The sequence below is a fragment of the Gracilinanus agilis genome, chromosome 1 (genome assembly GCF_016433145.1).
Source record: "Gracilinanus agilis isolate LMUSP501 chromosome 1, AgileGrace, whole genome shotgun sequence".
NCBI lineage: Eukaryota > Metazoa > Chordata > Mammalia > Didelphimorphia > Didelphidae > Gracilinanus > Gracilinanus agilis.
In genome coordinates this window covers 302,973,413-302,989,654 of record NC_058130.1, presented here as the reverse complement: position 1 = coordinate 302,989,654, position 16,242 = coordinate 302,973,413, and the positions used below count along the sequence as shown (strand labels likewise).

Below are 16,242 nucleotides of genomic sequence, written 5' to 3'. Positions count from 1 at the left end.
CAATAAGCACATGAGAAAGTGTTCCAAATCTCTAATAATTAGAGAAATGCAAATCAAAACAACTCTGAGGTATCACCTCACACCTAGCAGATTGGCTAAAATGAAAGAAGGGGAGAGTAATGAATGTTGGAGGGAATGTGGCAAAATTGGGACATTAATGCATTGCTGGTGGAGCTGTGAACTGATCCAGCCATTCTGGATGGCAATTTGGAACCATCCTCAAAGGGCTATAAAAGAATGCCTGTCCTTTGATCCAGTCATACCATTGCTGGGTTTGTACCCCAAAGAGATCATAGATAAACAGACTTGTACGAAAATATTCATAGCTGCGCTTTTTGTGGTGGCAACAAATTGGAAAAGGAGGGTATGTCCTTCAATTGGGGAATGGCTGAACAAACTGTGGTATATGCGGGTGATGGAATACTATTGTGCTAAAAGGAATAATAAACTGGAGGAGTTCCAGGCGAACTGGAGAGACCTCCGGGAACTGATGCAGAGCGAAAGGAGCAGAGCCAGAAGAACATTGTACATAGAGACTGATATACTGTGGTAAAATTGAATGTAATGGACCTCTGTACCAGCAGCAATACAATGACCCAGGACAATTCTGAGGGATTTATGGTAAAGATGCTACCCACATTCAGAGGAAGGAATGCAGGAGAGGAAACATATAAGAAAAACAACTGCTTGAAAGCATGGGTCGGGGTGGAAGTGATTGAGGGTGTGGACTCGACACTACCACACCAATGCAACTACCAACAATTTAGAAATTGGTCTTGATCAAGGACACATGACAAAACTAGTGGAAATGCGCATCGACCATGGGTGGGGGGAGTGCGGGGTGGGTTGGGGGGGGCGAAGGGGATAAGAGGAGCATGAATCAGGTAACCATGTTAAAAATGTATATTAATAAATGTTAAAAAAAAAAGGCATGCCATTTTTCACTTTATTTTCTTCATGAATTTTTAAAAAATTATATGTGTCATCTTTCATGCCATAAGGAATATGAAATGTATATTGCATAATAGTAGTATACTACCAAGGGGAGAGAAAGGAAGGAGGGAGAAAATCTGAATTGCAAAATGTCATATAGCAATTGTCAAAAATCATTTCTATGTATAATTGAAAATATAAATAGAAAAGTAATCTAAGTTATTTGTGAGGGAATTTGGGAAAGCCAGGTAATTTCCCACCTTATTCCACCATTTTCTCACAATCCTCATCTTCTTTGATAATTTCCTGAAATATAAGATTTAAGCTTTATTTTTATTCATGGATTTCAGGAAGCACAATTTTTTAATTATCTCTATATTACATATTTTCCCTAGATATTTCACATTTTGTTTCTATTATTTTCATCTTTTGACTTTTTTAGAAATTTTTCTTGATATTTCATTGGTTCTCTAGCTTCCACTTGACTAATTCTTTTTTTTATGGGATTATTTTCTTCAATAGTTTTGTGCATATTTTACCATTTGGCCAATTCTTATTTTTAAGATGGTATTTTTGGTGGGGGTTGGGGGTTGTGCCTCTTATCAAGCTGTTAATTTTCTCTTCATAATTTACCTATAGAGCTCCCATTCTTTGTCCCAATTTTTCCCTTCTTGCTCTTGGTTTTTTAAATCATTTTTGGTCTTGGTTTTTTTTCTTAAATCTCATTCTTTAGATCTTCTAGGAATTCTTGCTAAGCTTAGGTCCAATTTGCTTTTCTTTCTTTGAGGCTTTGCTTTTAGATATTTTCAAGTCATTGTCTTCTGAGTTTGTGTCTCCTCATACTTCCCTGTCACTATGGTCATGTTCTTTTTTATTTTTTGCCCATTTTCCCAGCCTGTTTCTCGACTTTGGACTTTGTTACAGTTGTATAAAGGATGAGTAGTTTGAGCTTCTGGTTTTTTTTTTTAATGTCTCTTTGCTTTCACAATCAGTCTAGGGGCCTGGCCTCAAAAGTTTTTGGTGCTTCCAACACGATATAAACTTGGAAGTGATTTTTTTATTGCCTTCCTGGTTTGAACTCTGCTCCTTATACAAGAAGGGACTTTACTCCCTCAAGACAGTGACTGCTTCTCTCTGCTATGGAACTGTGACCCAAACTAGGTAGTAATAGAGCTGCTAGGTAGTGGCTTTTCCTGCTCCTCATACTGGTAAAGGGGTCCTCTGGCATGTCTTTCTGACCAAGTGTTCAGTTTAATGGGTTCTTGGATGATCCCTACTCTTCAGTTTTATGGAGTATAAAATTTCGAAGTGCTTAACTGAGGATCAAATTGGAGATAATAGTTCCTAAGAAGTGAAAACTTAGAGTAGATATGAAACCCTATCTTCAAGTATATAAATAAGCTTTCATGAGGAAGGAGGATTTTGTTTGATTCCATATAGCAGAAATAAGAAGGCTGGGTAGAAATTACAAAGATTTGATGTAAAAAAACAATATTCTAACATCTAGAGTTATCCAAAAATAGAATGCACTTATGTTGATTAATAGGCTCTTCCACATTTGCATTTTCAAGCAAGGAGCTGTCTTGAGTGTTATATACTCCTTTCAAGTGTGGATTGGGGATATTGGGATTCCCTCAAATTTCGAAATTCTGCAAAAGGATCTGGGTTTGGCAAGAATCTTTTACTGTCATCTTACTGGAAGTCAGACCAAGTAATTCTTTATTACAGATAAGTGGTATAAAATAAATTAGTGATTCTCATTAAGATATTAATACCCTAACATGCCTGATAACCATTTGTAAAATTAGGAACTACTCTCATTCTAATCTTTTTTTCCCACTTGATGCACTTCATTTTTTTTTTCAATTTTTATTTTGAATATTTTCCCCTAGTTACACATTTCATGTTCTTTCCCTTTCCCCCAAGTTCCCCAAACCCCCTTAGCTGACACACAATTCCACTGGGTTTTACATGTATCATTGTTCAAGACCTAATTCCATATTATTGATAGTTGGACTAGTGTTATCCTTTAGTGTCTACATCCCCAATAATATCCCCAACAGCCCATGTGTTCAAGCAGTTGTTTTTCTTCTGTTTCTACTCCCACAGTTCTTCCTCTGAATGTGGCTAGTTTTCTTTCTCATAAGTCCCTCAGCCTTGCTCTGGATCCTTGCATTGCTGCTAGTAGAGAAGTCTGTTATGTTCAGTTGTATCATAGTGTAGGAGTCTCTGTGTACAATGTTCTCCTGGTTCTGCTCCTTTCACTCTGCATCATTTACTGGAGGTCATTCCAGTTCTTTATTCCTTTGAGCACAATAGTATTCCATCACCAACAGATACCACAATTTGTTCGGCCATTCCCTAATCGAAGGACATTCTCTCATTTTCCAATTTTTTGCCACCACAAAGAGTGCGGCTATAAATATTTTTGTATAAGTCTTTTTCCTTATTATCTCTTTGAGGTAAATAATCTAAGCAGTGCTATGGCTGGATCAAAAGGCAGGTAGTCTTTTAAAGCCCTTTGAGCATAGTTCCAAATTGCCATCCAGAATTATTGGATCAGTTCACAACTCCACCAACAATGCATTAATGTCCCAATTTTGCCACATCCCCTCCAACATTCATTACTCTCCCTTGTTATCATTTTAACCAATCTACTAAGTGTGAAGTGATACCTCAGAGTTGTTTTGATTTGCATTTCTCTAATTATTAGAGATTTAGAATACTTTCTCATGTGCTTATTGATAGTTTTGATTTCTTTATCTAAGAATTGCCTATTCATGTCCCTTGCCCATTTATCAATTGGGAGATGGCTTGATTTTTTTTTGTACAATTGATTTAGCTCCTTGTATATTTGAGTAATTAGACCTTTATCTGAGTTTTTTGTTATAAAGATTTTTTCCCAATTTGTTGTTTCCCTTCTAATTTTGGTAGCATTGGTTTTGTGTGTACAAAAACTTTTTAGTTTAATGTAGTCAAAATTATTTATTTTACATTTTGTGATTTTTTTCTAAGTCTTGCTTGGTTTTAAAATCTTTCCCTTCCCATAGATCTGACAAGTATACTATTCTGTGCTCATCCAATTTACCTATAGTTTCCTTCTTTATATTCATGTTATTCACCCATTCTGAGTTTATCTTGGTATAGGGTGTGAGATGTTGATCTAGGCCCTCTCATTCTCATCTTGATTAGAGTGGCCTCTCTCTAAGAACAACTAGATTATAATAGGAGATCCATCCAAATTATAATCTATATAGTTTATATTTCCAAAGGCCACCTGATCTGGCATCATCTAATATGAGAGGGATGTGTAGTTGCCAGTATAATCCAGTCAACCAGATATCCTGCAAAATTCTCCTAAGAATAACTCAGGCACAAATGTATACTTCCCAATTCTATAAATCATTAGGAATAGCTATATGGCACAGTGGATAGACAGACTTGAATTCAAATCCCACCTCAAGATGCTTAACTACATGTGACCTTGGGCAAGTCACTTAAGCTCTGTATGCTGCAGTTTCTTCATCTGTCAAATGGAGAAAATAATAGTACCTCTTGGGGTTTTTTGTGGGGATAAAATGAGGTAATATTTGTAAAGTGCTTTGCTAACCTTAAAGTATTATAAATGCTAAGGGTCATTTTTGCTGTTGTTATTGTCATTAGGAACTTAAAGTATGGGGATAGTTCTAGGTAGTTATTTTTATACATGGCTTCCTAAAGAATTGGCTCCACAAGTTACTAGAAACACACCAGATGTTATTCCCATCTCTCAGCATTAATGGAAAATACAGAAAATAATTCGCAGTTCTTTTCCTATACTGTTTCCTTGCCTGTTTTCTGTTCATATCCTAGGTTCTATATCCACATGCTTATTTACCCCAAACTGTAGTAGTTACTCTATGTTGGGAAGGATTGAGGAGACCCATCCTTAAAAGGATGCTCTTGTGGGTTAAATTATTAGTGTTGAAATTAGCCAGAACCCAAACCAAAAATTTACAAACTAAGGAACTCCTTAACAATGGAAACCTAGAGGTTTCAGTTTTGGTAGGAGGTGAATTGGGTATAGAGTACCTTAAGCTTTTTGCTAGGGAATTTCAGGGTAGAAATAGGGGATGGTAGTATCCATCATTTGACAGGTCTGTTGTTGGGCTAGTAGCAGGAAAGGCTTTTCTTCATATTAGCTATCTTGTAGGGTTGCCCTAAGAAATCGGACTGGCTTTCCTGTTTCAGTAAAAAGAAAGGTCACATAGACAGGTTAAGTGTTGCATTACAAACAAGGGCGGGACAAAATAGATGAACTGCTGTCAAAATGGAGTTGTTTTAGCCCACAGTCTATTCAAACCTCAGCAATTGGATATCTGGGGCCTGCCTAGAATGGCTTAAAACAATAGTTACCTCATATCATATATCCTTCACTGTTACCATTTAGACAACTAACACTTCAGTTATAGGATATGCTACACACTGCCATATTTGGACCTAGGAGATCTGACCTTGCTAGATAAATGTGTTCCATATTAACCTATTAAAACTAAAAACAGTAGTGTCATTTCTGAAGTTCTCTAAAGACCCATGCAAACAAAATGAGCCAGAGCCTATCAAATAATTTGGTATTCATCTGCCACATTAATAATCATTCTAGAATATGCTTAATTTCCTTTCATGTTAAGATCATTGAGAACTGAATCTGGGTACTAAAACAAATTCCCAAATTTATTAACAAGAATAGACTTTGGGATATCAAACCAAGTGAACTACCTAGCTGCAACATATAAGTAGTTCCTGAACTAGAGGACAGTAGATAGTATTTCTCCAAAATGAACCATATAACAAATAGACCTCCAAGGGAAATTTTAAGCCTCTTTTTATTCTGCTTAAAACACCCTTAAAAATATCATTTTATAGGTCTTAGTTTATAAAAACATTTCTTCCTGTCACTCTGAAACTAGAAATTTTTTGATACATACTCTTTCAACTAGATTGAGAGGTATATCCTAACTCAAGACCTCATCTTTAAATTGGTTCCTGAGGTCATAAAAAGAACTAGTTCATTAAATCATGGAATTTGAGAATGGGAAAGGACTTCAACTATCATCTAATCCAACCCATGCATGAAAGGGATCTCCACAGTAATATACACAGCAAATGGTCCTTTAGCCTCTGCTCAAAAACCTCCAATGAGAATGAACCCTGATTCTGACCCATTTCATTTTTGGATAGCTCTCATTCTTAGGAAATCAACCAAAACCTCAAGCTTAAATCTTCCTTTTTACAACTCCCACCCACTGGCCTTTTTTCTACCCTTCGTCACCAAAAAAGAACAAATCTAATCTCTATTTGACAGTCTTCCACCCTTTTGAAGATGGTTATTGTTTCCCTCCTAAGTTTTCTTTTCTCCAGTCTAAATATTTCTATTTCCTTCAATCAGTCTTCATACAATATAGACTCAGGACCTTTCACCATCCTGATTACTCTCCTCTAGACACTCTCCAGTTCATCCAATTATACTTAAACTCAGAACTGAACACCATATCCTTGGTGTTGTCAGGTGAGGGCAGAGTACAGTGAAATTATTACCTTGCTGTTCCTGGAAGATAAGCATCTCTTAATGCAGCCTCAAATTAAATTTCTTTTTTTTTTTGGCTGCTATATTTACACAATTGATTTACTGAGTTTAAAGTCTTCTAAAACTCCTAGATATTTTTTTATAAAACTGAAGTCTAATCATTTTCTAAACCTTTTCCATATTCTCAAGAACTTAGGTGTAAGATATTTATCCCTATTAAAATTCTTCATCTTAGGTTGAGCCCAATGTTTTTGCCTATCAAAAGGATTTGACTCAGTTATCTGGGATTTTAGCAATCCCTTTGAGCTTCATATCCTCTGCAGGTTTGGGGGTAAAAACTGGGAGATGTTACTCATTTTCTTCCAGCATAATATAAAGGATGTTGAGGAATTCTTCCATACATGGCAGTACTGTTAGCTTTGTAATTATAGTTCCCCATATTTTGGCAAACAAATAATCACACAAGTCCTAGCTGTCTTGCCCCACCACTTCCAAGGTCACCCCTTCCTCTAAAGTTAAAGGGGTATGGGTGTATATCCAACAATTAGTTCAATTAAAGGTGTAGGTAGCATTTTGGTCTTGGTTCCCCCAACTATAGATACGCAAACAGGGCAGAAAGGGCTAAAAACAAATGCATAATAGGTTACAGGTGAGGTTAAGGTCCCACAGAGCAAGCCCAAATAAACAGGTGGTCAACGGAGACAGTGCCCAAATTGCAAATATTAAGTGTCTTTTCCAAAGGTCTGATTTACTTATAGAAGGTCAAACATCACAATTATACTAATAGAACAGATCTCACTTAAAATGAGACTAGAATAAATTGTCACATTTAAATCTATATGTACATATGATTGATAACATGGTTCGATGGGTATATGACTGGGGATGTTTACTTTGAATGATCACTCTATTGCAAATATTAATGACATGGAAATAGGTTTTGAACAATGATACATATAAAATCCAGTGGAAATGCTTGTTGCCTCTGGAAGAGGGGAGAGAGGAGAGGGGAAGAAAAGAACATGAATCATAGAAAAATATTTTGAAATAATAAATAAAAATTTTAAAATAAAAAAATCTATATGTACAAAAGGCATCAAATACAGAATCTCAGTTTCCCCAAAGGCCATTTACTACTAGCACTTCACATTATAAGGCCTGGTACTTTGAGATAGTCTACTGCCAAAGATATATTCTGAGCCCTCTCTTAGGGTCTGTGAGGAATTCATATTCCTCACATAGCAACTAAAATATATTCTTTTTATGGTCCTTTAAGAACAGTTTTTGGTATGCTATCCCTAAATAATTCCATGTTGCAAAAATATTACTATTTTTTTCCAGATCATAAATTCTTATTCATATCAAAATCATAAAACAACATTCTTCATACTTTTCTTTTCTCAGTGTGATCAAAACCCTCCTTCAAACTCTTTCCAAACTCCAAACCCTTTATCTTTAAACTTCCCAGTCACATTCAATGTAAATAGACTCCAACTTTCTTTAAAGTTTACATTCTCCTCTCCTTATGAATATTCATCCCTAGTATTCAAAGCAAGATATAGTCTGTAGCATTTGCTATGACAGGGACAAAGGGCCTGGAGTGGTCCATGTAGCACCTGGTTCTTTATGATGGTCCCCCTGTTGATAATCTGAGGGATGTCTCCCTCTACTGGAAGCCCAGTCCTGCTTAATTTCCTGTAAACTCTTTTTAAAGTGCCTTTTCCTTTTACACACCCAGCCCCACTTTGTTTTGTTTTTTGTTTTTGTTTTTGTTTTTCAATCTCCCTTACCAGTACTTAATCTTATCTGCCTTTTTTCTATACAAAAGTTATTCCTAAGGGTGCTGTGGTGGTCTTTGTTTCTAAGAAACCCAAATTATATGGATATGGTAATAAGGGGCAGTCCCAAAAGTCCCACCATTTGCCTAAGCTCTAGATCTTTAATTCTTTTTTAACATGAGCAAATGACAGCCAGGGATTCCCAAAGTGCACTCCACCACCCCCTGGTGGGTGCCACAGCGATCCAGGGAAGTGGTGATGGCCACAGGTGCATTTATCTTTCCTATTAATTGCTATTAAAATTTTTTAAAATTAATTTCTAAGGGGTGCTAAGTAATATTTTTTTCTGGAAAGGGGGCGGTAGGCCAAAAAAGTTTGGGTACCACTGGTATAACCAAAGGTCTCCTAAATATCTGGCGAAATTTATTTTCCACAGTTATCTTTGTTCTGAGTCTGTGCCGGAATTTAGCACTGGAGATTGGGGTATTCCCAGTGAACTGACAGTTTTCCATTGTCCCAGCCTTTAGCAGCTTGTCAGTAAGGAGTTAGTGGGAGTCTCACTCTGCCCCAATCTTATAATGATAACAATATCCATTACTTTTCTTTTCCTTGGCAATCTAGTGTTGGGTAAGACTAGCTGCTCACCACTGCCCCCTTTTCTTCATGTGCAGCTCCTCTTTTCATGCACAAGGGCAGGGCCTATTTCTCACTTTCCTGAGTTTGGGGAGTTTAATTCTCACACTACTTTACTAACCACTGAGAGAATCCACTCCAACCTTCAATTAGACAAAAGTCTGAGTACCAGCTATGGAGTCTAATGGTGGGCTCACTCAGTAATTAGTTATGTCAGTTATGATCACCAAATTGTTAAAGAGAAAATCCTGATTTAGGCCGTGCCCTGGTCAATAAGGCAAACCCAGGAAATAAGACAAAAGACATTCATTAGCCCACTAAGGCAGCAAGCATTTGGAGTGAGGCCAGCACAGATTTCAAACTACACTCTGCTTTTATAAATTGGAGTAAACAACTTCCATATAAAGGCAAAAGTATGTTGACTGGTAAACATTTAATAAGGAGATGGGATTTGTACCTCCTTAGCTCCTCCCCTGTCTAAGTGGGCATGCACAAGAGTATTTCTGGACCCTGATTGCCATCTCCTGCAGACTGGCTACACTTATGCCCAAAGTTTGAGCAAGGTTTTGAATATGTGATCACTCAGATTGACTTTGTACACTTTTTTTAGTTACTATCTATTCAAGTAAATTCCCTATCTCTTGTTAGTCTTCCGTTTTTTACCCAATATGTCTTTTTAAAAAATCCAAAGTACTTTGGTCCTTAGCATCTCTCACTTGCTTCAGCTTATTCTGAGCTTTAACATTCACAACACAATTTTTATAAGAATATACCCCATATAGTGACCCAAAAAAGTCTTAGTTTTAAACTTTAATAGCTTAAAATGGGACAAAAACGTGGGGGGCACTTTGTATTCATTCCATATAACCTATCCTTGCTTCCATCTTCTGTTTCTTTTTAAAATCTAATGTTTAAAAAAAATCTAATTTGATTGTTGAGTTCCGTATATAGCCATACCATTATTTATAGACAAATTACATTTTTCCTCCTTTCAAAGGTTTCCCATCCCTCCTCAACTGACTTCTTCTGAAGCATTTAATTCTATGAGAACTGAAATATGAAAACATATCATTCTTCTGAGTCTTTTGAAATCTACCTTCATAAAATCTATGGCACATGTCAAAGTTTGTCACAAACTCCATACTGTAGTATTCACTTAATGCCAGAGTTCCCATAATTTAATCCCAGCGATCAGTTTTTCTTCATTACCAAGAATAACATCCAAAATGAAAGTTCCCTTTGTTGTTTTTCTCTACCCTTTGAAGAATGAAATTATCATGGGGAGATTAAGGAAGACTTTGCTGATTTCTATAAAAGTAATGGTTGATAGAAAATTTCAGAGTTTTAGTATATACCTTGTAGAATTACATGTTATGGCATGGCAGAAAAATAACTCTTGAAAGCAATTAATTAAGCATTTAAAAATAAAATAAGGGTCACAAACAGTTTTAAACACTGAAAACCCATAAATGTTTTCAACAATCAGGGAAATGCATATGGAAATCAGAAACTTTTTGTAATTTTCTGAAATGAAGTAGCCTTGGCCATCCTAAATTTCTAATTTCTTAAGTGACTGTAATAGTACAAATAAGAACTGAGGTCAAGGAAATAATGTGATATACGTTTTCTTTAAATTTCAATTTCCTAGTTCTTGTCTAAAAATTTAATACACAGACATGAAAAATAAATGTTAGCTACATTTTGTACTATTTAGTCCTTCATTATATTCATCATCTCATTGGTTTTGGCTGTGAAAATCTCAGCAATCTCAATTTTCACATTTCTGTCCTTCTTTTGCAACTACTGAAGTCCATCTTCCCAAAAAGAACTTTAGAAAGAGGAGACAAATTGGTACCTTGAAATCATCTCATTCTGTTCTTAGAGACAACTAGTGGTACAGTGAATAGAATCCTGGGCCTGGAAGACCTGAGTTCAAATCCACCCTCAGACGCTTTCTAACTGAGTGATTTTGGGCAAGTCACTTAACTTCTTCTGTTCACCTTGTTTTCTTCAACTGTAAAATAGAGATAAAAATAGCACCTACTTCCCAGAATTGTGGTGAGGATCAAATGAGTTAATATTTATAAAAAGTACTTAGCACAGTGCTCAGTACATAGGTGCTATATAAATGCTTGTTCTCTCCTTTCTTTGTTCCACATTTATTTTTGTTTTTGGCAAATTTTCTTTTCCATTTTTCATTTTGGCATTTGATTAAATCAGCATTTATTGCATTGTATATTATAATGTTTTGATTGTTCTATATGCTAGCATCTGATCTCCCCTCAAAAGATTCAAGTTAAGAAGCTAATCATTTGCATTGCTTCATATTTTCCAGTTTGGGGCAAATAGTACAACTTCAATAATGTTGAATTGAACATATTTTTATATGAATGGTTCATGTGATTTTTGCCACTATAAATATAAGTTTTTAGTTATTGTAGCCAAAGCCTTTGTCTTACTTAAAGAAAAATTTATAATACTTTCTACCTACAGAATGAAGAAAAAAAGAAAACTTCCAGAAGAACTGACTCCACTGATGAGGGACTTAGACATAAAAAGGATGAGCCTGAAAAATGTGCATTACTTTGTAAACCTATGGTATCAGATCCAATTCATATATTCAAAAAAACTTCTGTTATACGACCTAGGAAAACCGAAGTAAGTATGTATGTTACAGCATGTTCTCCCTAAAAGAAACTAATAGTTTAAGAAAATAGAAAAGAAAATACAGCTTAAATTTAATCAAGGTGGGGACTTAGAAGAAATTCTGAATGAAAAAAAAAACTGTGTTTATTTTTTATCTTTAAATAATAATGATTTTTTTCATCATTAAAAAAATGGTAACAATTGTAAAATTTAGGTCACCAAACTTTATATTTTTAGTTTTGTGACATAACATGTCTAAGGATACCAAGATAAATCCTTACAAATTCTTACAGATTAACTGTCTTCTCATTGTCACTGGAGGCTACTGTGGTATAAGGTTTTTTCTTTTAATCTTAAAAAAAAAAGACTTGTTGAGAGAGAAGGGATTTTTGGTTTGATGTGAGAAGGAATTAATAAAATTGCTTCAGCAACAACTGACTTGAATGATAGCAGTTTAAGGAAAGGAACACCAAGTTAGTAGCTTCAACAAAATTTCAACATTAATAAATTTTCCTAATTCAATTAAATCGCAGTGATTAATGTTTAAAATTAATAGATATCATAGTAACTTCTTTATACCCAGTAGCAAAAGCACTTTGGTAATATTTGAAAAGAAAGCATTAAGTACCTTGAGCATCATAATCATACAACGATACATACATCTACAGGTTAAAATTACTTTGTTTTGAAATATAAGTATTCTGTAACGTGCTGATGCCTTCCAAATCAAATCAGGTTACTGCTTAATTTCTGTAAATCTTTTGACAAAAGCTCAGATGAAATCATTAAATACTATTAAATTATAAAAAATACATTTATAGGCATTAGAATAATCAGTGTATGTATTGTGAATAGTAATAACTGGGGAGGAATAGAATTCAGCTTCATTTTAAACAATTCTCAAAACAGTATTTCCATTAAGTCTTTGACATGTACGTATAGTAAGTAGTCTCTTTTATTATCGAGGGATCCTGAGTTGGTAGTAGAATTTTAAGAAAATACATCAGATATTATTTCCTTGACCACAATTCTTATTTGTGCCATTACATTTACTTAAGAAATAAGAAGCTTAGATTGGCTAAGACCACTTCATTTCAGAAAACTTGGGAAGTAACATATAGTATTATTAGCCTGATTCTTTTTGTGTGAGGGCAGTGATTTTAATATTTTGTTGAGCATAGTAGCCTTCTATTGTTCAGATTCTTTAACACATTTTTCTACAGTAAAACTTACTCTTCTGCACTCTAAATAGCTCAGAACACTACCATAGCAAATGCATTGGTGAACATTCATTTCGTGTCTGAGCTATTGTATTTGCAAAAGTCTCTAACAAAATCAATTAATTTTTCAAAATTTGGATGGCACATTTATAAAACCTTATGTTCTGTTAAATGCTTAAATAGTTGTTTTCAAAAGATATTTCTATGCCATGCTAAACTTTTACTTCCATAAGGTAGACTATTCAAGTAAAACCTTGAAGACTTTTTCCAGCGCCCACCACCTCCATGGAAATCAGAAGTTTGTACTTCCTAAAGACACACAGAGAAACAGACTATTCTCTTCATTTGGTGCAAGTAGATTTTACTCTGTCCTCACTGTCTGAAACCTGAACATGCAAACATATAAACTGGGAATGTTTGCTGCATGTTTTACCTACTGAACTCTTCAAAATAGTCTTTGGAGGGGGTAGAAAAATTGATAGCTTGAAAGTATAAACAAGTGCAGTTTGATTCCATTTTATTCTGTTAAAAAGTTTTTTTCTTTTGTTTTTTTTTAATATTTGGCAGGCAGTAATACTTTTCATACTTTGAAATCTCATCACTTCTTAGCACAGTTCATTAGGGCTTTGGGTTGCAAAATCCATTTTGAAGCCTCTTGAATAAAAATAAATGGAATACTGAAAATGTTAAAACAATATGGAATAGAAATTGGGATAGTTTATCTGCTTGATGAGGGAGGTAAAAACTATTAAGCAGTACAGTATGTATGAAGTAGATGATTTATACCTCTTTTTTCCTCAATTAGAACTAAGTATGTATTTGATAGTTTTTTTATCAAAAAAATTTATGAAAATATTAGGTCTAAGGAAGAATTAATGGTAATATTTCTGTTAAGCTATCAAGTTAAATACTGAAATATTTTGAAGTCCTAGTTACTGTTTAATAGTTTTAGAAAAGTGAATGAAAGTGTACAAACTGTATTTTTTTTTCTTTCTGATCATTTGACTCTATTGTATCTAACTGTGCATGCTTTGCTGTTTTGTTTTGTTTTTGTTTTTGTTTTTTGCCCCCTTTCTCACTTCCAGGAAGAGAGCCCCCTGAGTGTGTCTAGCCCAGAGGGTACTGGTACCTGGCTGCATTACACCAGTGGTGTGGGTACTGGGCGTCGAAGACGCAGATCAGGGGAACAAATCACCTCTTCCCCTGTCTCCCCTCAATCACTGGCATTCACATCCAGTATTTTTGGCTCATGGCAACAGGTTTCTAAACTTTACTTCATTAAACATTTTTATGCATTCAGAGCAACAAATAACTGTCTTTGAGGACATCTAATCCCTTGGTTTTCTATTGGAATACATTCTTCTGTTTGAAATTAATTTGAACATTGTTAAATGCTTGTGATTTCTAAGAACTTTTGAGGGAAAGAAAATAACTGCATTGTTTCACAGCATTTTCTGTGTGTCTAAATTTCTATGATTTGTTTAATTTTAAAATTCTAAATTTTTGGAGTTTTAGTTTGACTAATTAAATGAAACCCTTGTTTTGGCTTAGTTGTCCTTTAAGACTTTTAAAAATACTTAATTTGGTGATAGGTAAATTTAATTTTTTCCATAATTGAAAAAATTAGATGCTATTTAGATTTGGGGATTTAAGATTTTTTCTATATATCAGATTTTTAGTGGCCCATAGATAACTCTGCAGGAGATAAACTAGTTCTAGTCATTTTCTTCCTCAACTCCTTTATGGGGAGGTTTCTAACTTGAGGAACATTTTTTAAAAAACTTCCATTGAACTGTACAATATTTTGAACCTTTTCCCCCCCAAAATAAGGTAAAAATTGTATACCTCAATATTTTTGGTGCAAAATAAAGTTAATCCAGAAGTATCTTCTTGTTGTTGAAGTTCAAAATATTGTAGAGGCTTTCATTTTTGTTTTTTACAATGGAAGATGTGCTTATTATTTCTGACTTCTATGAGAAATTCAGCAATTTCCATTGGACCTTAAAAGAAGTTAATTCTAGAAAAAGGGATTATGGTATCCATTAAGGCTGTATCGATTTAAAGGTTACTCTGATAAAGTCCATGCATGGAGCAGTAACTGTTTGGTGACCTTAACTTACTGTCTTTCCCCTTTTTGTTATTGTTTCCCTCCCACCCCTTTTTCAGTACAGGAGCTGTTAAGAGTGGGCATTTGGTTTCCTTTTAAACATCCATCCCCCCCTCCACCCAAAACAAAATTATATGGATCTATAAATGATTTCTTTTCATCTGTATCAGTTCATACATGCCTGCTTCACACCACCTCATTGCAAGGATCTTATGTGAAATGGACTCCCTTCAGAAGGGGATCTTGCATGATCTTTTGTGTTTATGTATTTCTACTAATATTTATCATGCTTATTAACCCTTGTCTGTCTGGAACAGGCTGCTGTATCAAGTGTAATGGACATTTGATTTTATCATAGTTCTATTTTGCCTCATTTTTTTTGCTTTACTTATCCAGGTTGTTTCAGAAAATATTACTTTTCCAAGAAAAAGGGCTGTGGACCTGAAACAGAGTGCAGTAGGTATGTTGGTTAATGGACGTATTGTTCCTGTAACAAACCTAATAATAAACACTGTCTTGCACACATGTAAATTTTTTAAGTTGTGAAAGCTTGACCAAATGCTATGCTTACTTTAAATTTTGTACATTCAGGAATAATGAGTTGCCCAATATTTTGCTAATACAAGTTCACAAAACGTATTTCAATAAAGTAAAAAAGGACAAGAAGTTCATTTTCTTATAATCCTTATCTACCAACAATATGAACTAAATTGCCACAGCCTATAGCAAATTATTTAGACCAATGAAAGATATCATCCAATTGGATTTAAATTTTCTGTTCTGAAACTAAAATTGCCTCTTTAGAAATAAACTAACTGGATTTTTTCTTGTAACTTCCAAGAAAATTTGACAGTTGCAAAGTTCAAACCTTACATTTTGCTCATCTGTAAAACATTCCCTAATATTTTTCTACTTACTTGCTAAGCAACAGTGGAACAATCCTTATTCTGTGAGATAAAATGATAAACACTGAGTTTTAAAATTCATTTGGTTGATCAACTATATGAAGTGATATGGTGTTTGCTATAATTAGCATTTACCTACAAATGTTTAAGATAGGATTAAATTCATGTAAGTTCAAAGTATGTCCATACTGCGCTTTCGGTATAAAGGGTCTGAACTGTTGTATTATGCCTATGTATTTTTGGTAATTTTATGTTTCTGCTTTCTCTGGTCAAATAAATACATTTAATGATGACAGATTTTAATTTTCCCACAGTGTCTTGCTAGAAATTTATATAATCTTCCTTTTCTTAATTGATGTAACATGATAGCGCTGGTGGAAACTGATAGATGCACTGGTGAAGGATTTGCTTGGGTATAAAGTCTTGCCACAAACCAGACACAACTTACTCTGGC

The 16,242-nt window shown here is 34.6% G+C and overlaps 1 protein-coding gene across 1 annotated transcript in view; it reads left to right on the top strand.

The window, feature by feature from the left end:
• The window catches only part of PPIP5K2 (diphosphoinositol pentakisphosphate kinase 2), a 124,555-nt gene that overhangs the window by 78,741 nt on the left and 29,572 nt on the right, over nucleotides 1-16,242 (top strand). Inside the window, exons 23-26 of the mRNA XM_044662568.1 lie at nucleotides 11,404-11,568; nucleotides 13,010-13,126; nucleotides 13,862-14,035; nucleotides 15,280-15,343. Of these exons, the coding sequence (XP_044518503.1) occupies nucleotides 11,404-11,568; nucleotides 13,010-13,126; nucleotides 13,862-14,035; nucleotides 15,280-15,343 (520 nt within the window). The remainder of the gene's footprint in view (nucleotides 1-11,403; nucleotides 11,569-13,009; nucleotides 13,127-13,861; nucleotides 14,036-15,279; nucleotides 15,344-16,242) is intronic.